The 24,350-nt window shown below is 43.0% G+C and overlaps 1 protein-coding gene across 1 annotated transcript in view; it reads left to right on the forward strand.

Moving 5' to 3' along the window:
• Positions 1-2,890: 2,890 nt before the first annotated feature.
• syne1b (spectrin repeat containing, nuclear envelope 1b) overlaps positions 2,891-24,350 on the forward strand; it is a gene marked incomplete at its 5' end in the record, with an annotated part of 117,713 nt that continues 96,253 nt past the window's right edge. Inside the window, 24 exons of the mRNA XM_080750707.1 lie at positions 2,891-2,963; positions 4,342-4,403; positions 10,209-10,304; positions 10,566-10,649; positions 11,556-11,648; positions 12,039-12,217; positions 12,840-13,036; positions 14,652-14,758; positions 15,592-15,624; positions 15,942-16,049; positions 16,442-16,579; positions 17,185-17,349; positions 17,547-17,659; positions 17,805-17,973; positions 18,100-18,196; positions 18,314-18,334; positions 19,135-19,337; positions 19,843-20,007; positions 20,148-20,300; positions 20,777-20,920; positions 21,607-21,774; positions 22,370-22,528; positions 23,334-23,498; positions 24,129-24,263. Of these exons, the coding sequence (XP_080606833.1) occupies positions 2,891-2,963; positions 4,342-4,403; positions 10,209-10,304; positions 10,566-10,649; positions 11,556-11,648; positions 12,039-12,217; positions 12,840-13,036; positions 14,652-14,758; positions 15,592-15,624; positions 15,942-16,049; positions 16,442-16,579; positions 17,185-17,349; positions 17,547-17,659; positions 17,805-17,973; positions 18,100-18,196; positions 18,314-18,334; positions 19,135-19,337; positions 19,843-20,007; positions 20,148-20,300; positions 20,777-20,920; positions 21,607-21,774; positions 22,370-22,528; positions 23,334-23,498; positions 24,129-24,263 (3,027 nt within the window). The remainder of the gene's footprint in view (positions 2,964-4,341; positions 4,404-10,208; positions 10,305-10,565; positions 10,650-11,555; positions 11,649-12,038; positions 12,218-12,839; positions 13,037-14,651; positions 14,759-15,591; positions 15,625-15,941; positions 16,050-16,441; positions 16,580-17,184; positions 17,350-17,546; positions 17,660-17,804; positions 17,974-18,099; positions 18,197-18,313; positions 18,335-19,134; positions 19,338-19,842; positions 20,008-20,147; positions 20,301-20,776; positions 20,921-21,606; positions 21,775-22,369; positions 22,529-23,333; positions 23,499-24,128; positions 24,264-24,350) is intronic.

The following is a 24,350-nucleotide window of genomic DNA, read 5'->3' on the forward strand; positions in this document are numbered from 1 at the left end:
AGCATCACGAGCTTGAGCACTGAGACATGTGGCCATACCAAAGATTGCTCCCAACGATGCCATGGTAACAGTTGCACTGGTGGCCCTCTGGAGAGCAGCTATTGCGGAATCAGGCTGGAATGCTACAATGTGATAGGCTGAGCCTACCAGACCTAAAGCAGTGGCTAGTTTGGTGGTGATCCATGTTTTCTCAACACAGTCTTTGCCCTCCTTGAGATCCCAGTAACTCATTTTGGATTTGATTTCACATCAAGGACATGAACAACATTGGTTTTCTCGCGAGATGTTATGATTTAATTTACAGAACGTTATCACTGATGTCATTTACAGAATGTCATCACTAGGTCATTGTATGACTCCTTTTTCACAGCATTTTGAGTGATTAAAAAGTTGTTTCGATGACGTCTTGGAAATTATGTCAAAATCAAGACATCATGACGATGTCATGACATTGTGATGACGTCCTCTGGTGACTTTCAGGACTAGGTCAGAACACAGGCCATATGGGGATGATCTTGACGTCATCACCAGGACATCATATGGATGGCTTTTTGGTGACCTATAATGGTGGCTAGAGGAAGTCTATTCTCCAGCATGCACTGGGGCGCACACAAGGACCGTGTGTCATTGTTCTTATTTGTGACTATAATATTTTATTCTTTCAAGTAAACCTTTTTCTCACGGAATTCCTCCCACAGTTTTGGTCGCATGCACTTGGGCCATATGTCAAATCAACCGGCATCATCGGGACACACATGCGTGCTATTTTGCTAAGGGATACGTTATATAGTTTAATTTATATACATTTATTTGTGACTTTAATTAAAAATAAACTTTCCCAGATATGGATTTAATGTCTGACATCATCATGTCTGACATCATAGTCTAGAGTAGACCACATGAGACTGACAGAGTATGTCCGTATATAGACCACATCAGAATGACACAGTATATGTCCATATATGGGCTTTCCAAGATATTGGCTTAATATTGATAACATCAGGGATCTCCAGTACATTTTTCTTTTCATACTTCTCATACTTCTTTAATTTTTGGGTGTCAGAAAGGTTTAATATAGGCTACAGTATGTTGGATTTGAAATAATAAAATAGATTATTTTTAAATAAAGGTGATAAGCTATCAAACACCAGACATGACTGCTATTGTGTTATATATTTACAGGAGGCAAAAGAACATTTGTTCCCCAGGAATAGTTTAACAGCCCAAGTTATATTGCATACAATGAGCAGAGAGAAAAAATAATCGACTTGACCATTACATGATATTGTGTTTGAAAGGGGAATCCTGTGGTGGGTGTGTTTTTGGAGCGGTGTGCAGAGCACGAGCTCCCAGTGCACAGCTTTCAGCTTTTGTCCCGTCTAGTGGGAAAAGATTGTTTCGTTCAGTTCGAACAGGATCTACGCATGCGCGCGCGCGCCACGCACGCACGCACGCACACACACACACACACACACACACACACACACACACACCACGTCGCGATAAAAACAAAGGTTAACAGCAGCGAGAGGGAGACGGGGGGAGAGGAGGGAGAGAGAGAGAGAGAGAGAGAGAATCGTATTTCAGAGAGAGAGAGAGAGAGAGAGAGAGAGCTGCAAGCTCACAACGCCTCGCGCAAGACGCACATCGAGGTGTTGTCTGCGTGAAGATCAGCTGTTGTGTGTGTGCGTGTAGTCCGTTAATAACAACTAACAAGCATGGTATGTTGGCGTATCTCGAGTCGACCCCCTCTGCTGTCTGCGTCTGCCCGTGATAGCCGCTAGAGTGGAGGCTCACGAAGCATGCGTAGCGAGCCACGGGCAATCAAGAATTGACACATATAAAATAGGTGAAAAAAGTCAGGGACTTTGAACAGTCTATCCAAAATATCTCTGTTCCATCTATTCAGCATGCAGCCACCGTAGCAAGCCACGGGCAATCAAGAATTGACACATGTCAATATATAAATAGGTGAATATATTTATATATTTTATATATTTACCTGGAACTGCTCAAATTCACCGCTCCACTTCGAACCGAGGTTTGATTTTTGCCTTGAGACCGAGGGAGAGCAGGTGGTTGCTGTCATTTATCAGTGGGAGCAACATTAATTATTAAGATGTGTAACACACCATGCTGTGGCATTGTTATAGCCATCTTTCAATTGTGTTATGTTTTAAAGAGGCAGTATCAATCAATAGGACGGAATGGACTTTACTTTACTTTACTTTTACAGTTGGGAAGGAATAAACTCAAGACCCTCAATCACACCAAGCTTATTTAAAAAATAGCAAAAAATTGCTAAATCTTTTTAAAATGTTTTTTATAAGGTTCACTTATAATGTAATAATGCACAAAATAGGGATAGAAAGTGTATAATAGTGATAAGGCAGCCATGGCCGTGACATCACCTCCTCCCATGCCCTGATTGGTGGAGCAGAGCTCTGAGCTGATCCGTCTCCCATCCTCAGACCGTAGGATGATACAGGGAGCCAGTGCAGCGGGGGCTGGGCACAGCCATACAAGCATGGCTCCTTTGGATGGCAATAACACTGGAGGAGGGTAGGACTGGCTTGCAAATCGGCATCGCTCTTAGAGAGGGGTTTCCACTGCTCTGCCGTGTGTGTGTGTGTCATTGAGCGTGTTGGGGGAGGAGGGGACAGCGATTCATCTGCGCAGCCCCCAGCAGCTCTTGTGTTTTCACCGGGGAAACTGGGCAGCCAGATCTGCTTTGCTTCCTGCCAGGGAAAAAGGGAAAGGAACATTTTTTTTTCTTTTTTTTTTTTTGGTTGTTCCTAATTTTTCCACTGTGGATGTCATCTTCACGCAAACAGGAGCATACAGGCACCCATGAAGGGCAAAGGGAGAGAGTCAGGGAGTGGAGTGTAGAATGGCTCGCTATAAAGATGTCAAAAAGACTTCTTCTTTAAACCTGGTGACTGGATTCTTTCAGTATCTGCGTGGTGAGTAGGGCAGCAGTCTTTACCTTTTTATTTATTACATGTCTCATCCATTAGGATATTTTCTGTTCTAGGATATTACAGGGAAACAAGACAGACTGGCTTAGTAGGTGAAACCGTTAAATGACACAGATATGGTGCACTGCCCATAGACAGATGTGCACCATGTAAGTCAGCTGTGTAGTGTGTATGTGTGCGTGTGCATGTTGTGTGTAAACGTGTGTCTGTGATTGTGTATGTGTGCTATGCTTCAGTGGGCATCCCCTGTGCATCAGTGATGAAGCATTTGCCTGTGGGTTAATGTGATGTGCTCACTCTTGTTGTAGAGTTAGCATTGCTTGCTTTAGCACGTGACTTCAGACTATATTTATAAGGGTGGATGTTTAAAAATGGCCACTCCGTGCAGCGGACAGCACCGGCCTATACCGGCACAGATCTCACTACGAAATCTGCGTCTTACCCTTATTTAAACAGCAGCAGCAGGAGTGAAATCACCAAATCAGATCTGTTTTGTTATGCATATGAATGCAATGCTGCATAATGCATGTGGCACCATGACAGAATATATTAGTACACCACAAAGGGGTCTGGAGGTGACCTGAACACACGCATGTCATTATCGGGGGTCTGCAAGATGTGTTAGCAGAAATCTCCTCCCGCACTCATCAGTCTTTAATCTCCTCATTTGACCTCATTGCTGAGAGCGCATGTCACAAGCGTCTGTGATACTTTCACGTTTTTATGGGTTGGGAAAAGGGATGCACTGATTCATCAGCTGTACATTGGTATCGATCAGTATTTGCCTTGTTGATGGCCACCAGCCTATTGGCAAATAATTGGCTGTGGCAATTTTGAGCTGGCTAACTGTTGTGCGAGCCCATTCTTCTTACCCTTACTTGTCATGGTCCCTTTGGCATCCACATGTTGACACGCAATGTTGACTCTGGTGCAGTGGTCCGTCAGTGGTCACACTTTATTAGCTAAACTGTTGCACGAAGCCCCAAGAATTGTTTGCAAAATTCTGCAGCATTACTTTAGGTTTCAGGCAATGCAGGGTGAGGGCAACTCCTACCATGGCTAAAACTGTGCAGCTTTTGCATTAGGCTAGATTTTGTAGACCTTGAGTCAGCAGTATAGGATATCGGTTTTATGGTGTCTTTGAGGATTTGCAGCTTCTTTATCTGTAGCGATCAGGTGCTGTAACATCTGTTCTACTCATTTGTTTAGTTTGAAGAATTGAAGAAGAATTGCAGTACATACTCTGTGTTCCTCATGGACCGGCGGTGAATTTGGAGGAGAGGCGGATAACATGCAGAATCAACAGCCTCAGCATGAGACATCCATCATGTATTGACGTGTGTTGTGTCTGTCTCATTTTCAGATGAGCAAGAGGCTGTGCAGAAGCGAACATTCACGAAATGGATCAATTCTCATTTGGCGAAGGTAAGAGTGGAATTTCATCCATGTGCTTGTGCTGGTTTTAGTACAAGGCTTTTGGCCGTATCTGAGATACCATATAATGTAGGTGTAAAGAAAACAGGTTTTTACACAGTGGTCATTGGTCAGTTCTGCAGTAAAACTCTTCATGAAGACATTTACATTTGGAACATGACGCATCATGCAATCCAATAGTATCTTGACCTTTTCCATTGTTTGTGTTTATTTGATTCTTCATGATAATAGCGCGGCCTGTCCTGCCTGTACGGGCAGTGGCATTTAAGACGCTGCTGACCCACCATGCATGAGGAGATAATGGAGCAGGACACAATCTTTGTCATGCAATCATAATGGCCACTCATAAGGCACCTCAAAGTACAATCATGCCAAATGACAGACACAGACATTGTTAATAATGACATTCAGGCCTCTGATGCATTTATATGACATTACTGGTGTTTGTTTACGTGGACGTATGATTATTTCATTAACTAGAGCAGGGGTTTTCAAAGTGGGTGACGGGGCACCCTGGGGTGCCGTGGCGGCAGTCCAGGGGTGCCACGAGATAATTTGATAATATTTGGAATTTATTAGGATACTTATTTAGTATAATTTTAAACTTGAAGTACAAAGTTATTTTCAGTCAGTTCTAAACTTCTAACCAAAATGGCTATTATCTCAACGTTTTCCTCACAACATAATCACAAAATCACTGTCGGGCAGAAACCTTGTATCTCCAAGTTTCAAATGTGCACGTCTTTTGGTAAAGCAAAGCCCTGCTTCATCATACAAGACTGTCGCACAAAACGAGTGGAAACAGCCGATCTACAAGCACACAACGCCTCGCATCGCGAGGCGTTGTGTGCTTGTAGATCTGCTGTTTTCTCTAGTTTAGTACATTAGTAGATGATAAATACAACGGTCTTGGACATACAAGGTTTCCACCCGACAACGACAATATGCTATAAATATAAGGTGCTGGGAGTGAAAATTATAATGTAGGGGTGCCTCGGATTTAAAAAATATTTATGGGGTGCCCTGAGACAAAAAAGTTTGGGAACCCCTGAACTAGAGTTCACATCTAGAGTTCACAGCCCTCATACCTACGTCACACCTGGCATGCCCTTATATGGGCATATCTGTTGGATCGGCTATTCTAGACAACCGCATAACCGAACAGCCCAGTCGCGAGCACCACACTCCACACTCCATTGAGTCCTTGCCGATGCGCCACGGCAAGTTTGAGGTTGGTCAGTGTCATATATGCGCATGACCATATAGGCATAGCAGTCGGATCTGTGGCTCTGGACAACCGGATCTCCATATATGCCTACAATATATATTATGGTTATGTCTGAGTCATTGTGACGTCCTCCATTAGCCAATTTTAATATAGGGTCATGAGAAACACAGTACAAGTGTATTTTTAGATTAGTTATAATAATTGTCCTATGATCCATTTGCTTCATTCTGCCTTATATAATTTTTCTACTGGCCTCTATCTACATTATATGCCTCCATGTTTTGTTCTATTTCCTCAAGGGAAGCTTTAAACATTTTAACGCCAGATGCTGCTTTGTTGACTGGCTTCGGAATGTCTTTTTACTGAGACATTTTGACTGAGTAAGTAAAGATGACAACAGTAAAGCGATAGGGTCTGTGTCATTGCACATACAATGCCATCTGAGCCAATCACCTACCCAGGAAACGTCAGATATGCTTCACTACCTGTGGAGCAGTGTGTTATTTATGGACATTTACAGTTGGGGCATAAAGCCACCAAGCGCTGTGTGTGTGTGTGTGTGTGTGTGTGTGTGTGTGTGTGTGTGTGTGTGTGTGTGTGTGTGTGTGTGTGTGTGTGTGTGTGTGTGTGTGTGTGTGTGTGTGTGTGTGTGTGTGTGTGTGTGTGTGTGTGTGTGTGTGTGCGCGTGCGTGCGTGCGTGCGTGACACTGTGTGTGTGTGTGTGTTTGACACTGTGTGTGTGTGTGTGTGCATGTGTGCGTGCGTGTGTGTGCGAGCGTGTACACATATGTATACAGTATTTGTCTGTGAGTGCTTCTGTATTTGTGGCTGACTGTAGTGTACATGCATGTGCATACTGTATGTGTAGATATGTAGGGCTCTCTCTCTGTGTGTGTGTGTGTGTGTGTGTGTGTGTGTGTGTGTGTGTGTGTGTGTGTGTGTGTGTGTGTGTGTGTGTGTGTGTGTGTGTGTGTGTGTGTGTGTGTGTGTGTGTGTGTGTGTGTGTGTGTGTGTGTGTGTGTGTGTGTGCGCGTGCGTGCGTGCGTGCGTGACACTGTGTGTGTGTGTGTGTTTGACACTGTGTGTGTGTGTGTGTGCATGTGTGCGTGCGTGTGTGTGCGAGCGTGTACACATATGTATACAGTATTTGTCTGTGAGTGCTTCTGTATTTGTGGCTGACTGTAGTGTACATGCATGTGCATACTGTATGTGTAGATATGTAGGGCTCTCTCTCTGTGTGTGTGTGTGTGTGTGTGTGTGTGTGTGTGTGTGTGTGTGTGTGTGTGTGTGTGTGGTGCGTGCGTGCGTGCGTGCGTGCGTGCGTGCGTGCGTGCGTGCGTGCGTGCGTGCGTGCGTGCGTGCGTGCGTGCGTGCGTGCGTGCGTGCGTGCGTGCGTGCGTGCGTGCGTGCGTGCGTGCGTGCGTGCGTGCGTGCGTGCGTGCGTGCGTGCGTGCGTGCGTGCGTGCGTGCGTGCGTGCGTGCGTGCGTGCGTGCGTGCGTGCGTGCGTGCGTGCGTGCGTGCGTGCGTGCGTGCGTGCGTGCGTGCGTGCGTGCGTGCGTGCGTGCGTGCGTGCGTGCGTGCGTGCGTGCGTGCGTGCGTGCGTGCGTGCGTGCGTGCGTGCGTGCGTGCGTGCGTGCGTGCGTGCGTGCGTGCGTGCGTGCGTGCGTGCGTGCGGTCAGGAGGATTGGCAGGGAGAATGCTGCACTGTGCAGATGGAGTGTAAGAGGGTGAGGACAGTTCCCTGCAGGCAGCAGTCTGCTCCTAAGGTCCATGCAAGGCAGTGAGCAAAACAAATCTATGTGTTAGAGATCACTGAATACCACTCTAATCAGGCTCCAATGACCCTGCAATAAGAGTGACTGCAGTACGCCAGCATATCGTCGTTGTCGGGCAAAAACCTCATATCTCCAAATTTCAACTTTTCATGTTTTTCTTTCATACAAGAGTGTCAAGCTAAAGTAGTGAAAACAGCTGTGACAATTGTGAGCTTGTAGATCTGCTATTTTCACTATTTCTGGAAAATTGTTGTTCCATTTTCTGAAAAGGTTTTGGACATACAAGGTTTCCACCCGACGGCAACGATATGCACAATGTATTGAACATTACACTGACAGACAGATCAATAGCAATAGCGGAATATTGCAGGGAATGTTAAATTGTAAGTAACAGGGAAATCATCGTACAGCGTTTACAGTTTACAGTTTACTATGGCACAGCACAGCGTGCCTGCCTCCTGTGTGTGTTCGTGTTGTCTTTTGACAGCTCTTTTGTTGCAGCCTCATCTGATCTATAACAGCTCAAAACATTAAAGGAATCTGAGTTATGTGGTACTGAAAGCAGACAGAGACAAACCAAGTTGGTCTATTCTTCATTATTCATGCATCACACCCTGGTCTCTCTCACTGCATACCAATGGGACTAGTGTAGAATAAGCCAAGTCATGAAATGTCCCTGAAACGGTCGTCAATAGTCACAGACTGCAGGCAGCTACCGTATGAGACTCACGTCAACAGCGATCAGCCTGTCTCTCAGTTAATAGACGGGAAACTATAAGAAGATATAAGATTTTCTCCCAAGCTTTTAACGATCAAAGTTAATTTAGACTTTATAGATCTGCTCCCCTCCTGTGAAGTATTTTGCTTTTCCCACAACTGTGAATAAAAGATTCACAGTTGTGGGAAAAGCCTGCTATCTCAGTTCACTCTCAGTTTCCCCCAGCTGCCACTTTTCCATTGTGTCCATTTCCTCTCATAATATTGTATCACTAAGCACCTTTCCAGTGATTAGCTTTCACTATTTTGACAGTGATAGTGGGACTCTCCTGTTTATTTTATTTTCCAGGACAGGAAGGATTTGTGTTTTGTAGAAGCTTTCTATTTGAGTGATTGTATTGGTAAAAATTGGTGACAAAATAAAACAAGAGTAAAAGTAAGTTAGTGCTACTAATGTGTTCCTGTTTACTAGTAAGGCTCTTAAAGCTGAAATCCAGAACTTCTTTTATTCAATAAAACTTTATTTTAACTAATCTGTATGGTAGTTTGTTAATAATAACATCTGCTGTGGTTGGAGGTGGTCTCCATTGAGACATGTAGACCCTGGCGTCACCTACTGATTGACAAGTAGTTTTGCCTAAGCCCATAGCTCAGGATCTCCCCTGGCCAAGCAGGAATGGCTTATTAATGGCTTATTAACGGCTTATTAACAGAGTGCTAGACATTCTTACTTGCGCCAGCAGAGGGCACAATTACTGAATTCGGTGATTTTGTATGTGGCGTATCTGTTTGCGTAAATGTTTGTATAGCTAATCAGGGACCAGCATTCTTGGTGACGTAACCATCAACAGCCAATGAGGGACCAGCATTCTTGGTGACGTCACCATCAACAAGTTGCGACCTGATATAAATAACAGGGTGCGCTCTGCTGGCGCACAAGTAGGCCATACATGGCCACGAGTGCACAAGGAGCAAGTTGGCACCTCGACAGAGTGCAGTTAGACCTGGGTTTGAATCCTGATTAGTTATGGATAGCAGCTTTGGTTTTTATGGCTACGGTATACTTTCTTTCTGAAAATAAGCTTTCCTAAATTATTGTAATGTTTCCTACGAGAAAACACAGTCATAACATCAGCCCTGGTAGGTCTTTGATTCTGTGATTGCTGTCTGTGAAGCAGAAACAAGCTCATGAGCAGTCCACTAATTGACAAAGATGAGGCATCCCCTCATGGTTGCTGCATGGTCACTGTCCCTGAAGCAGAAGTAACAGCTGAAGAACAGAACACAGGGCAGAGAAATACCATTTTCACACTGCTGTGCCCCACATAGCCAGCCAACTGCATCCTGTCATGAATCATGATATGTGTTGAGTTGTGAAATGACCTGTTTCCTGTGCCAAATAAAGAATTGCCCTGCCAACCTGAGCTTTTAATTAAGGCTTCATTTGCCCTTATAAATACACACATATGTTGTATTAGTTACATTTGTTCAGTGTGTGCAATGCTGTAGGTTTGACGGCCATTACACTCATACTCAAGAATAGAAAGATGGAGGCATGTACAGTTTAGGTGTGCAGTGCACAACCTGATAAATAAGTGTGGATTGAAACAACTGTTTATTTTAAGCACAGTACACAGTAAAGGTACACAGTGTTAACATAAACATAAACAGTACTAGAGGTGTTCAGAAGCCATTTGATTAAGAGATTATAAGATTTTGTAAATGCATGTGGATGTGATATCAGTAGATGGTGCCCACTTAGGGTTAAATGAGCCCATGTTCTGATTTTGTTCTGAGCAGCGTGGCTTCAGGACTGGGCTCAATGCCACCGCTGAGGCAAAGCCACCATCTTTTCAGCTGCAGGGAGCCACTGTGGTCGTTGCTAACAAGCTCTGCTCTTGTTTCTCCTGCCCATCAGCACAGGGTTACAGTGTTAATGTGAGCTATTGCGCTGTAGAATTACAAGCTTTAAGTCATTGTTGGTTATATGAATATGTATGCCTGTCTACATTGTGAGAATTGCCTGAATTGATGTTTGTTGCCAACTTGGTAAAACCGTGCTCTTTCTCTGCCAGCGTAAACCACCCCTAGAGGTCAACGACCTTTTTGAGGACATCAAAGATGGGGTGAAGCTCTTGGCTCTTCTGGAGGTGCTGTCTGGACAGAGACTTGTGAGTAACAACTATGCTGGATCAGCCTATCAACCCATGTAGGGTTCATTTGCAGCTAGACATAACATGAAGGACAAGGTTCCAACCAGGACCAGAGATCAACCTTTTTGTCCTCTGGTCGCAACGGGCGGTACATTTCATCATCAAATAGTGTTTAGATTACAACAGCACATCCAAATGGCTGATCATTTTAGACAGACTAAACAGTTCACTGATTATAACTCCGCATCTTGCTGGGTTTCAACCTTTCTATGTCCTCAGCCCTGCGAGCAGGGCCGCCAGCTCAAGAGGATCCACTGGGTGTCCAACATCGGCACTGCACTCAAGTTCCTTGAAGGAAGGCGGGTAAGTCACACCGAGTTAGTGGTATGTACTGTTTACATTCGCCTCGGATTTGCAGTACTTATCTGTTGATTAATTGAAGGTAACAGAAAAAAAACACTGATGTGATTTTAGTGTCTCAGAATATGATTTACCTTATTCCCTTCAAAAGGGATTTCAAAGGGGATTGTCTTAATGTCCACGGCACTTCACCCTCTACCTTGAGAGATGAAGAGCTTTTCTTGATTGCATAACCCCTTGTTAGGCCTTCTGGTTGCCCTACATTTCACTGGGCTCCCTAAGGAGACTTACAGTGTTTGTGACCTCTCTCCCATCATCTCTGCCTTCAGTCTGTGTATCGAGGATCTCCGGTCAGTCGCCGTTAAACAGCCTGTGTGTTCATATATACTCTACACATAGCTCTTGTTTGGTGCATGATGTGTATGGGCTGGAGCGATGCTTGGATTGAGCCATTCTGCCTATGTTACTCTCTCACTCTCACAAGTACCAGTGTACCATTGCTGTGCTGTTTTGATAAGAGCGTTTGTTTGTGATGCCTCTGACTACCTTACTTAATAAACTGTTGACCGTTTGACTTGAACAGTAGAATGCAAATGCATTGTTTAATTGTGGCAGTCCCTAGTGCACTGGAGTGGTGTTATTTGCTACAATGCATCTACTTTTTGTTTTGTTGAACAAATCTTTATATTAGATTTTTCTCATCTTTCTTTTCATTCCTCTTGATTCACCGTGGCTGTTTTCTGCCTCTAATTGCTTTGGCTACACAGCTGGTGTTTGAATACTTAATGACATCGGAGAGGTGATTCAAGGAAAGATTCAAGGAAAGAAGCTTGAAATACAAAATTCTGCTTGTGTGCACTGCTTACACAGTGTTGTATATTTAGCATTCCTTTGTGCATTTTCTTACAGATCAAACTTGTTAACATTCATGCCACAGACATCGCAGACGGACGACCTTCAATTGTGCTTGGTTTGATATGGACTGTCATTCTCTACTTCCAGGTAATATATTCAGTAAAATCTGCAGGAAATCTCCTTGTTTGTGTAGAAACTTGAATAAAGTAGTTAAACTGTTTGATCTGAGGTGGATATTCATCACATCAATATAGCATATAAGTGGTGTGAGAAAGTGCATGTGTGTGTGTGTGTGTGTGTGTGTGTGTGTGTGTGTGTGTGTGTGTGTGTGTGTGTGTGTGTGTGTGTGTGTGTGTGTGTGTGTGTGTGTGTGTGTGTGTGTGTGTGTGTGTGTGTGTGTGTGTGTGTGCATGCGTGTGTGTGCGTGCATGCGTGTGCAGTGTACTGTTTAGGTAGTCTAGAGATGGCTCAATGACTCAACATCCAGGGGTTACACAGTGTAACTACTTTCTTCTTGCTTCCTGTTCCCGTTTTTAGATTGAAGAATTAACCAGTAACCTGCCGGCCCTTCAAGCACTGTCCAGCAGCAACTCTTCTCTGGACAGCATGGCCAGCTCTGAGACCGGCAGCCCTCCTATGAAGAGGAAGGTGGTCCCCAAGTTCCATGGCAGCGCCAAGAAGTCCCTGCTCCGATGGGTGCAGGTCACAGCTGCAAAGTACGGTGCTTGTTCCAAGTTGCTTGCTGCTGTTTATACAATGTTCCTCAAACACCTGTGATGTGACTGATTTCAGTCTATTTCTGACTGTGACCTTGATATTGTGCCTTGACCTTTGTGACCTTTTTACCCAAAAGTTAATTATCTATTTGGGGCAGCGTACTGATCATTCTCGAGTTTCCGGGCAATTGAGATCTGTTCACACGTTACATTACATCACAATCTTTTTGAACCAAATTATTTCTTGGGCATTTTATTGACCATTCCTTTTTCATGAAAATCCAGCCGTCCATTCAAATTATTTAGCAAATGTACAAATAGACTAACAAAAGGAATTGGGCAAAAATATATCCCCCATATTGTTATATATGTAAACACCTCATCATAATACTATATTATTTATTTATGTTATGTGTGACTATATGAACAAATGTTCTTTCTACTGTATGTTTATATGTTTTTTGTTTTTGTTTTTGTTTACAACCATACATTGTACGCATACGGTATCCGTTACATTATATACAGAGTATGTCGATTTTGCAATGTTGTTTACTGTACTGTAAGTCCACCAAAAGACCACTAATTTAAACTAAAATGAATACTTCCCTGTATGTTTATTAAGGCGTCATGGCTTTGAAGTGAGGGACTTTGGTGCCAGTTGGCGCAGTGGTGTTGCCTTCCACTCTGTGGTTCACGCCATCAGGCCAGACCTGGTGGACATGGATCTGGTATGCAGGAGGAGCAACAGGGAAAACCTTGAGGCGGCCTTTTCCCTTGCAGAGAATGACCTGGGCATCCCTCGTCTGCTGGAACCAGAAGGTCCCTTTTCTATCTTCATACTGACATACTCAATGCTGGTGACTCAGACAGAATAGCATTACACACACCCATAATAACTTAGACATTTACTGCTTCTTCTATTCACATCGATGTCAAGTCTGTGATTCAAACCAAACGGACGAAAATGCAATTTATAGATACATAAATCCTAGTAATACATCAATGCATGATGAATGGTGACTGTCTTGGTATCCATGCCGAAGAACAGAATTTATTGTTCCCAGTTTATTTGCGGCTGTGCAAGAACGTCTGTGAGGTAATCTGCAGCAGTAGCTCTGCAGTCATGTCTGGAGAGAGCGGGGGAGGGTGGGAGGAGGGTGGAGGAGTCGTGAGAGGCTTTATTAACCCATTTAGGTCTAAAATTATTGACTGCTTTAACCAGTGAAAAATAGCAGATATACAAGCTGCGCTGTGAGCTTGTAGATCTGCTATTTTTGGAAAAAGTCATGAAAATGTGTGCAAATCTTTGAATATGTGTATTTTCAAAGCGAACGTTTGTAATTCAAATTTTGCTTCTGGGTATTCCCTGGAACTAGATATTTTGAGATGCGGGTCCGTGGCCAAATACATATCATTTTGGGGGTCCTTCACATGAAAGGTTTGAGAACCATTGACATAGTAGTCTCTCAAAACAGGCTAACTGAGCTCCATTTAAGTGAAAAGGACCTTTTCTTTGACGATGGCTGGCCAGATTGCTGACATAGAAACATAGGTTTTTCCAAAAACCTTAGAAGGATTCAAAAGACACTTATAAAATCGGGTCAAAATTCTAATTTTCACGATTTTTCAAAAATAGCAGATCTACAAGCTCGCAGCGCGGCACTCGGTGCCGCGCTGTGAGCTTGTATATCTGCTATTTTTCAATAGTTAAAGCATAAAATAATGATACACAATATAGTGTACCCGTTCTGAATGAGAGGAGGTACACTGAAACATCTCTGCTTTTAGATCAAACCTGCTTTTCAACAAAGATAAGGTCAAGGATGGAGATGAGAGTAGATGTGTCAAAATAGCTTTCAGTCTTTCTGAGGAAATACTAAATTTAACTTTCAGGACTAGGGCTGTCACAATTATTACATAATCGTCTAATCGTGATTTTTGGACATAATCGGGATTATTTTTCATAATCGTCATAATCGTTTCCATGTTAAAAATTGTGGAAATAGCAGATCTACAAGATGCGACGCGTTGTGAGCTTGTAGATCGGCTATTTCCACTATCAATGTTCTTTTTTAAGTGTAAAGTTGTCAAATATGTCAGTAATTATGTGTCATATCTACCATGTGCAACTTAAAAGCGGAAATGTAATTGTCAACGACAAAAACACAATTAAATCGTTAATCGCAATTGTTTGAGTGACAAATAATCGTCATGTAAAATGTCATAATCTTGACTGCCCTATTCAGGACATTTAAGTGTTTTTTCATGTCACATTTACATCATACAAACATGTCATATCTATGGCCATAGTGCATGAACCAGCAACATGAAAAAGACAGGACGTTTCAAATATCTTCTCAAGCTCCCAAGCCACAAAAAAAGGAAGGCTGTTCAGAAATAGCCACCAGTTAATCAGACTCTGTTTCATCTCTAGATGTGGATGTCGACAAGCCAGATGAGAAATCCATCATGACATATGTGGCTCAGTTCCTCAAGCACTACCCCAACCCTCACCACTCTGAAACTGACGGGCAGGATGAGGTACCTCCATTACTTTGTTATCCTGTACATGTGAACTAAGAACTCTTATTGTTTTTACTGTAGGGTTAGAGCCAATAGATACAGTATATACAGTATGTTCTCATCATGTTAAGAAAACCTGCTATTGTGGTTCTCAGTTGTTGTGCAATAGCGCTTGCAGCTTACAGTATAATGTTTTTTTTTTTTTTATTGCAATCTTTTAAAGATACAATCCGTAAGTTTTATGTTTGTTGTCTCCCCCAGCAGAGAGAGGTAATTGAAACAATGTCCGAACTTCAATAATGATGCCCGCCCCATGTAGTGCCCAATCTGGGGTGCGGTCCACTGTTTAAAATTACTTTATTGACTACCAGTTGCAGTTGGTGTCCTACAGTCCTACCCGACAACAGAGTCGAACTTTTGTATTAACATACCCCACCATACAGATTTGTTTAAATAAAATCGTATTCATTCAAATAAGTCCCGGATTGTATCTTTAAAGATATAAATTATCATGAATCAGTCAATTGATTGATCAGTCGATCATTGAATCACCAACACTGAAGTCTCCGTCCTTGTGCACTCATTTCATTTCTCCATCTATTCACTTTTATTTTTTTGGGCCATATTAAGCTGCTTCTTGGCTCAATTCCAACTTTTGCACTCACAGTCCCAGTTTTGCAGGTAAGTGTTCATAGTAGTTGCATGTGTGTGTGTTTGCTGTGCATCTCCCATCTTTGCCTTTCCATTCCGTCCCTCCCTCCCACATCCATGTTGTTCTTCTTTCCCCTTGCTACTCCTAATGCTTTTTTGTGCTGTGTTTGCATCTCTCTGTGTGCTGCTTACCTGGATAGTTTGCTCCCCACGATATAGAGCAAATGCTTGAGGTATGTGTGACTAAATTTAATCCGAGATCTGAGGAAGATATCTTTAGTATCCATGATCCCTCCCACTTACATAAAACTAAACTGTGCTTCATGGGATATCTGTTAATAACGAGTATTAACTGTGCAATCTTCCTCTTTCTTTCTTTTTCCATCTGGAATGTCAATATGGTGGAGTTTATCTCAGTTTTCTTTCTTCTTTTTTTTGCAAGATATTGGACTGCGGATTATAAAAGCGGATTAGATTAGTTTATTTTGATTGTTTTTACCCTTGACCCTTAACATGCTGTCTGTCTGCTTCCCGGGATCCATTCCGACAGAGAGAGGAGCGGAAGGTGCTCAGAGAGCTTAAGGTGTTCCTGGATCAGTTAGAGAGAGACGTGCTGCGAGCCCAGGGGGCCGAGGGCAACCTCACCGACAAATACCAGGTGATTCAGAGCTGCATCAGTTGCATAACATTCTGCGTGGGGAAAGAATAGAATAGAAAGTAATGGAATCGAAACATTATTGACCACAAAATATGGTGCTAGAATTTGAATAGGGGACAAGGCATCGATGCAGTAATCTAATTCCACAAGACATCAGGACAACATGACAGAGATTCCAGTGCATATTACAAATATGAATTGAGTACAAAAGGACCCCATTGCAAACAACTCCTTTTAGTAGACCTTGTATTTGATCTGCACTGTCCTGTATTATTAATATGCAAACTGCTAATAAAACAAACCCTGTACAGTACATGCATGGATGCCTGTGCACTCCTTTTCCTCAATTCTTATTATTTGCTGTATTCTCTGTCCCTTGCTCAATATGCCAGGCATTCAAGAGCTTCCGTGTTCAATACGAGATGAAGAAAAAGCAGACGGAGCCACTGCTGCAGCCAGTTCATAGGGACGGGAAGCTGTCTGTGGACCAGGCCCTGGTCAAACAGGCCTGGGACCGTGTGTCCATCAGGGTGAGTGTGGTATTGTACAGTATAGTAATAGTACACAGCCACCACAGACTGACTTAACAAACATAGGACCACTTGTTCACATCTCAACAACAGTTACTATGGCACAAAATGACTTATTCACACACACAATACAAGTCTTTTACACTACACTTCAATTCATAGGCCGGATAGAAGGGAAAGCAAACTTAATTCTTCTTGAATTATTATCCAGCCTGAATGATTATCATCATTATTTTAATCCATGTTGGGATTTATTTTCTTTTTGATAGCTGCAGAACTAGCAGTCTGTTATCCCAGGCATAATGAGAGAAGCACAACCCAGTGCCCTTCTCTTCCTCGCCCCCAATAAAGTGTTCATTGGGGCGCAAAGCTTTGAATCAGTGTTTATTGGGAGGGGTGGGAGAGGGGAACAGAGCAGGTTTTTGTTCACTGGGTAGACTGGTCCTCTGGACCGTCACAGCCTGTCTACTCTGACATCTCTTTCGCAGAGCAAATGCTTGACACCATGTGGAAACATGGTTAGGGCGGGTGTACTGTCCTCACTGTTGGGATCTTTGCTATAATTGTAAAGTACTGGTTCTAATGGATTTCCGTGTCCTATGCAGCTGCTGGACTGGCACATTCATCTGGACAAGTCTCTGCCTGGCCCCCTGGGAGTGATTGGAGCATGGCTCCATCGAGCAGAGATCGCTCTCAGAGAGGAAATTCCTATCCAGCAGGTCCACGACGAGACAGCCAATGTTATTCATAGGAAGCTGGAGCAGCATAAGGTATGGCAAATATCACACGGATGGTTGAAAAGTCCCCAGATTTGGACATTTGTTTTAGTCCAAATGGAAGTACATGGAAACATTTACTCACAATTTACTGTAAATGTCCCTTGTCTGTCTTGAAAACATGTGTTGAATGATGAAGGAAAGAAGCATGGATTTGAGTATGACTGACATATTATGTTTACATGTTTCAGGAAGTATTAAAGAATCTAGAATCACACAGACAGACCTTCCATCAGATCCACAGAGACAGATCGGTCAATGGTGTACCTGTCCCCCCTGAGCAACTTCAGGACATGGCTGAACGGTATCCCACTTATAACACCTATAGTGAATAATGGTCTGAATGATTATTCGTTGATGTCTTTAGTTGATGACAAAGTACAAAATTATGGCGCCACCTCTTTAAAGATTGCTAAAAATAAATGTACCGGTATGTACTTTATGTACAGGTTCAACTTTGTGTCCACGTCGTCTTATGGTCACCTGATCAAACTGGAATTCTGGGAGATGAAGTACCGTTTGATGGCATTCCTCATCTTGGCTGAGTCTAAGCTCAAGTCCTGGATCATCAAATACGGACGACGAGACTCAGTTGAACTGTTATTGCAAAGCTACATTGTGAGTTTGAAATGCTACATTTCTATGGCTAGACGAATATAATATTATATGTATTATATAATCTTATTTCCCCAGATTTATCAAAAATATGTGTGCACTTTTATGTTTTTGTATTTTCTTTTCCAGGGATTCATTGAAGGCCACAAGTTCTTTGAGCAGTATGAGATAACATTCAAATCCCTCATGCAAGCTGCAGAGGTTTATATCAAATCTGATAGTTCAGGTGAGATTCTTTTCTTTTTTCTTTTCTCACTTTTGTGCTTTTTGATGATTGTGTTTTTGCCGCGGGCATAAAGCAAGCATTCTAATTATTCACTGTTTCGTCAATTTCATGTTACAGGCTCTAAAATCTGTAACAGAGGTAAGTCTAAAAAAACCTGTGCACTAGTTTTAATAATAATAGACTGATGGAATGCTCTGCCATTGCCTTGATTGGTTCCGTGCCTCTTTTTCTTTGTTTAATCCCTGACACCACAATTCCCAGCCTGTCTCCTAAACTATTATCCTGAAAAGTATAGTGGAAAATGTAGTTTTGTTTTCTATTCTGCCGCTAACACACAAAGAGTATTCAATTTCAATTAAATTGCTGCATTACTACCTGCATGGCACAATAATGTTCACTGTAGCTGGAATGCTGGAAACCATTTGGCATGATCTTTTTCACTTAAAATGTAATCCTTAAATGAAAGTGTAATTGTATTTGTCATGTTATTGAAATTTGGGGTGGGATCTTATTTTAACTGCGGTTGCTCGCCTGCTCGGGTTGCGCAGGGGTAAAGTTCCTGCCTTCCACCGCGGAAACTAGAGGTTTGAATCCTATACGAACACAACTGACCATGTTCATGGGATGGAAGGGGGTAATCTCTGTGACTGTACTGGCAATTCCTACAGGTTGGTTAGGGCGCCTGTTCAGTGGGGTATGCAACTGAGAAGAATGGCGTGTTACTCGGATGAATTCCTCCTGGTGAAACTCCTCACTATGTGTTTTGGAGGAGACACGTGATAGTCTGTGCTCTCCCTATACTAGGACCAACTGTAGGAGTAGCAGTGACAAGGGTCTATAATACACAGTGAATCGGGAATATGCAGAAGAACTAATTTAGGTGAAAAAATAAGTAAATGTAAGGATACATTCTAACTTCTTCAACGTGTTCTCCACAGTGGATGAATTGGAGGGGGTGAGTAAGTTCCTGAATGATACAACGGCCCAGTGGAAGAGCCTTTCGGTGGAGGTGCGATGTGTCCGCAGCATGCTGGAGGAGGTGATCTCAAACTGGGAGAAGTACAGCAGCACAGTGGCTGGTCTGCAGGCCTGGCTGGAGGATGCTGAACAGATGGTGAACCAGTCTGAGAACACCAAACGAGTAAGTAGAATTATGAATCATTATAATTTTCTATAATAACATAACTATGCATGTATTATAACATGATAAATAAAGGTTCAACCATTGCTATCAAGTAAAAGAAATGGAACAATAATAATGAATCAATTTCCAGTTAATAATGAATAAATACAGCTGGTAATAACGTTAACTGTTGGTACCGGTATGTTGGTACGGTGTGGGGACCCCCGGAGGCCCTTGAGAAGGTTCCAGGGGCTCCCCAGCTAAATGATAAATTGATAGTTAGGAACCAAATTGGCCCTTACTGTACGAGACTGTAACTTTGAGTGTGCAAATTGAGCCAAATTAACCCTTATGGTTTCATTTGTATACTCTCAGATTTAACACTCGGGTCCCAGAGATAAAAAACAAAACAAAAGTCAAACAGAGGTCCATGGCCTAATTCATTCTCAACAAAGGTTATAACGGCAGTAAGTAACATATGATTTATGAATGTATAGCATTGAACAACTTCCCACTGCTGTAGGAGTTCTTCCGAAGCATCTCCTACTGGATCCAGCAGCACATGGACATGAACGACGCCGGGAACTTCCTCATCGAGACCTGTGACGACACGATCTCCCGAGATCTGAAGCAGCAGCTTCTCCTGCTCAACGGGAGATGGAGGGAGCTATTTGTCAAAGTCAAACATGTAAATTGGTTTCGCCTTTTCATTTTGAACAAGAAAGTAACGGTTATGAATAAATACTCCACCAAATTAGATCAACGTGTAATGATGCTCATACATCACATTGACAGCTCAGGTTTTGTGCTTTTCTGTTGCCATGACAGTATGCAAGAGCAGATGAGGTGGATAAGTTGAGACAAGACTATCAAGAGGGAATTACCACCCTGAAAATGTTCATGGATGCCACCAATGAGAAGATGACTGCTCCCGTCCAGGTTTCTTTCCTGAACGTCAGAACGTTTGTTCAGGATGTTGAGGTATCTATCTGCATGCATATACTGTACTATACGCAGTACTACAGTACATACATACTGTACATTTATCCATCCACAAATGAAGGGTAATGTGTACACTCTCAGAGTGAACACTCAGGATTTTACTGTGGCATTACACAGTAAAGTCCTGAGGGGCATGATGCAATTTGTCGCACCTCAGACAGATAGCAGCTTTGTGATGATGCATCCCGACTGACTGTGACAGTCATTGATTTGACGTGACCTACACGTCCTGTCTCGTCCTGGCACTGGCAGTCCTGTAGCAATCTGGACTCTTGTCACATCACCCCTTGATGCAGTGCAGCACTATGATGTGCACATCATCCCACTTAATCCACCGCAACATGTTCCATCGCCCGTTTAGGTTCTGCTTCGATGCTTAATCACATTTGGCGTAGATATTTGCATAATAAAAATAGCATGAATAGGTGTGTTCATTTTGTATCCTCATCGTGTAGGAGATCAAGCACAAAGTGCCAGCAATGGAGGCAGCATGTAAGGCGGCCGGCCGCACTGCTCAGTTATTAACCAAAGATACCCCGGAGGAGGAGGTTTCACACATGATGGCTATGATGGCCTCTATTAAAGAGCAGTTGAGCAAGGTATGTCCCGCTCATGCTTGTCTCTCTCCAGTGTACAATGTATTTATGTTCTGTGTGAGTGAGGTGGGGGGAGGGGACAGGGGAGATATTACGCCTTGAGCTTCATGCAATTACCTCTTGTGAACCAGTAGTGGTCCTGCCCGACCACAAGATCTAATGTCTCAGTAAAAGAGCTGCGAGACCATCTCTAACCCTCACAGTTGTGTTAGACATATTGTGTTAACGTACTCTACCGTACAGATTGGTTAAAATAATGTTTTATTCATTAAAGAAGTTATGGATCGCAGCTTTAAAACAACATCAGAGTATGTACAGTGTCAAAATAAGCCTGTCAGTTATTTCATCATAACTTTATTTAAGTATTCATTCTTCATTCAGTCTCCACTCCTCTGTATCTATTTATGTGTGCATTACACCTTTTAATCATACAAGTAGCACTTTTGAACATCTTTTAAACACTTCCTAACCCTAGCATCCCTGGAGCTAGCAATAAAATAGCCGATCTACAAGCTCACAATGCATCGTGTTTTGACTTGTTGTGAGTTTGTAGCAAAAACAGGAGGGGGCAGAGAGCCCTTGTTTAAGTGGTTAACATGTCAAGTCTTTAACAGTGGCATGTTGAATGAGCTCCTGTGAAACGGCAGCACCCTTCTTTCCATTCACCATCCTTTTCTCCTCCTGATCAGATTAGAGAAAGATGTATGCCTCTGCTGAGGGAGACCCATTCACTCCTTCCTCCACTGGAGGACATGGAGAAGAACATCACAGGTTTCTACCAGGCTCTGGAGAAGGCCAGCTATATCACCAGCACCAGGGACTCTGAGGGCCCCGGAGACTTCAAACAGAAATGCCAGGTGACCTTGAAAAAGGGGCTTTTGATGTGAACATCCTGTGGAACTTCGCTTATATATCGCTTATGTTATCTTTAATGTTTTATGTGTTTCTCTGAATGAAACAAAAGCGTTGATGATATTGATAGACTTGTAACTATAAGTACTATAACCATGCTGAACTCATACTCAGGCAGAATTTTAAATACTAAGTAGAATCACAGATCTGTGTATACACACACACACACACACACACACACACACACACACACACACACACACACACACACACACACACACACACACACACACTGACAGCTATCAATATCAAAGTGCTGCCTTTGATGCATTCATTGATTAGAGAGAGTACTAACAAGCACAGAACGAGTTTGACACTTTTATGGCCCAATCAATCAACTCAGTTCACAAGCCATTTGAAGTTCAAAGGGATCAATTAAGACTTTTTTAGACTCAAAGTTACCTAGTTAACCTTTAAATTAACACAAAGGATTTTTCAGTTTAGCATTTGCAGCGGACAATGCGATTTTGACTTGACTTAAGATTTTGGTATTAAGTTGAGGGCTAACCGAGTGAGTGGCTGTCATGTTGTATACTGTAGGAGCTGGTGACCTTCACGCAGAGCTGTAAAAAATGTCTAACAGTGATAGAGAAGAACCATCAGACCATCCAGAGACTTCTGGACAACAGTAAGAACCTGCAGCACATGGACATGGGTCTTCTGCAGAAAAGAGTAACGGATCTGCAGACCTCCTCACAGGTATGCAATGCCTTTGGCTTTCTTGCAGTAGGTACTCTATTATGTTTGTGCACAGTTTATTGAATGTATAGCATGTCTCGAAGCATCGAAGCAGCACACTTCACGCTTGCGTGTGGTGATGACCTTCGATGATCATGCTAGCACCCAAATGCCATTCTCGTGCCCATGGCCATCTAAGCAGCACACCACACGCTTGCGTGTGGTGCTGATCTTAGATGACCACGCACTCAGAGTGTCATTTCATGCCCTTGGCCATCTAAGCAGCACACACCATGCTTGCATGGTGCGTGACCTTAGATGACCACGCTGGCACCCCAATGTCATCCCAGCCCTGATGACCTAGCCGGCACCTACGTCATTCATGCCCCGATGACCGTGCCGTCTCCCCCATGCTGCTTGCGCGTCTTAGCCATCTAAGCCGCACACAGCACGCTTGCGTGTTGTGATGTCCTTAGATGACTATTTTGCACTCAGCATTATGGCCGTTTATGCTGCACGTCCCATGCCTCGCATGTGATGCGCCCATAAAAGACCATACACCAAAAGCTAAATGTTGATCGTGCCCTTGGCCATCTAAGCTGCACACTGCACGCTTGCGTGTAGTGCTGACCTTAGATGACCATTAGCACTCTGCATTCTTGGCCGTTTATGCCGCACATCTCATGCCACGCATGCGATGCGCCCATAAACGACCAGGCTCTCGGTGTTACAATAAACAACATTAAACCTATTTTTGTCGGATGCTTGGTCTCTCCTAGTGAATTGAGCATTAATTGGAAACATGTGGGTTGCTATGTCTGTTCAGGGCATGATCAAAGAATCCACAGAGTGGAGGAAACATGTGGAGGCCAACAGTAGCCTAATGAAGAGATTTGATGAGTCCCGGGTGGAGTTGGAGAAGGTTCTAAAGATGGCTCAGAGTTGTCTGACGGAGAGAGGCAACCCAGAGGAACTACTGAAGAAACACACAGTAGGAAAATAACTCATACTTGCTTGCCCACAACCAAGAGCATCATTTTGGGTCCCATATAGTGATCGTAGTGAGGTGGCAATCCTTTTATGTGTATTTCCGGTTCGATTGGCTGAAACTTTGCCCACATATGGAGATGATGACTAGCTGCCACACCAGTCTTTGACCCCATCTTGTTTTGTATTGCACAGTACAGATACAGCATGCCCCTCTATACTGCCACTATTTTACATTGTATGTTTTCCTATTAAGTAGTACATTCTGCACATAATTATTTGACCCACTTTCAAAGGGTGCCAGTGCTAATTATATCTGTGTGCCAGAAAACCTTTTTGTTTTTATTGGCACACTGCCAAATAAACGCCAAATGGTGGTGCACATGTACACCATGGTACCATAGCAGTGAAAAACATCCCTAGGATGTAGGAATTATTCAAACTTATTTCCACGTATCCAAATCAGCGTACAGTGATGGGCTCACTGTTTAATTCATCCAATTGTAACTCCTATAGAGTATCAAAAAGTAACCAAATGGAGCATTTGGTTAGATATGTACTCTCTCTAAATGAATTGACCCCTGAGGATTGATACATTTCTGAAATGTGATGATTTTCTTGAATTGCTTTCAAGGAGTTCTTTGGACAGTTGGATCAACGAGTCCTGAATGCGTTCCTCAAGGCCTGCGATGAGCTGACAGACATTCTGCCCGACCAGGAGCAACAGTCCTTACAGGAAACCGTCAGGAAGCTGCATAAACACTGGAAGGTTCGTCCCATTGCACCTGTTATGGTTAAAATAATAACGCTTCTAATAATCATATTATTATTAGTTAGAAACTAACTAGACCGGTGC

The sequence above is a fragment of the Nannobrachium achirus genome, assembly GCF_963921795.1.
Source record: "Nannobrachium achirus genome assembly, chromosome: 20".
NCBI lineage: Eukaryota > Metazoa > Chordata > Actinopteri > Myctophiformes > Myctophidae > Nannobrachium > Nannobrachium achirus.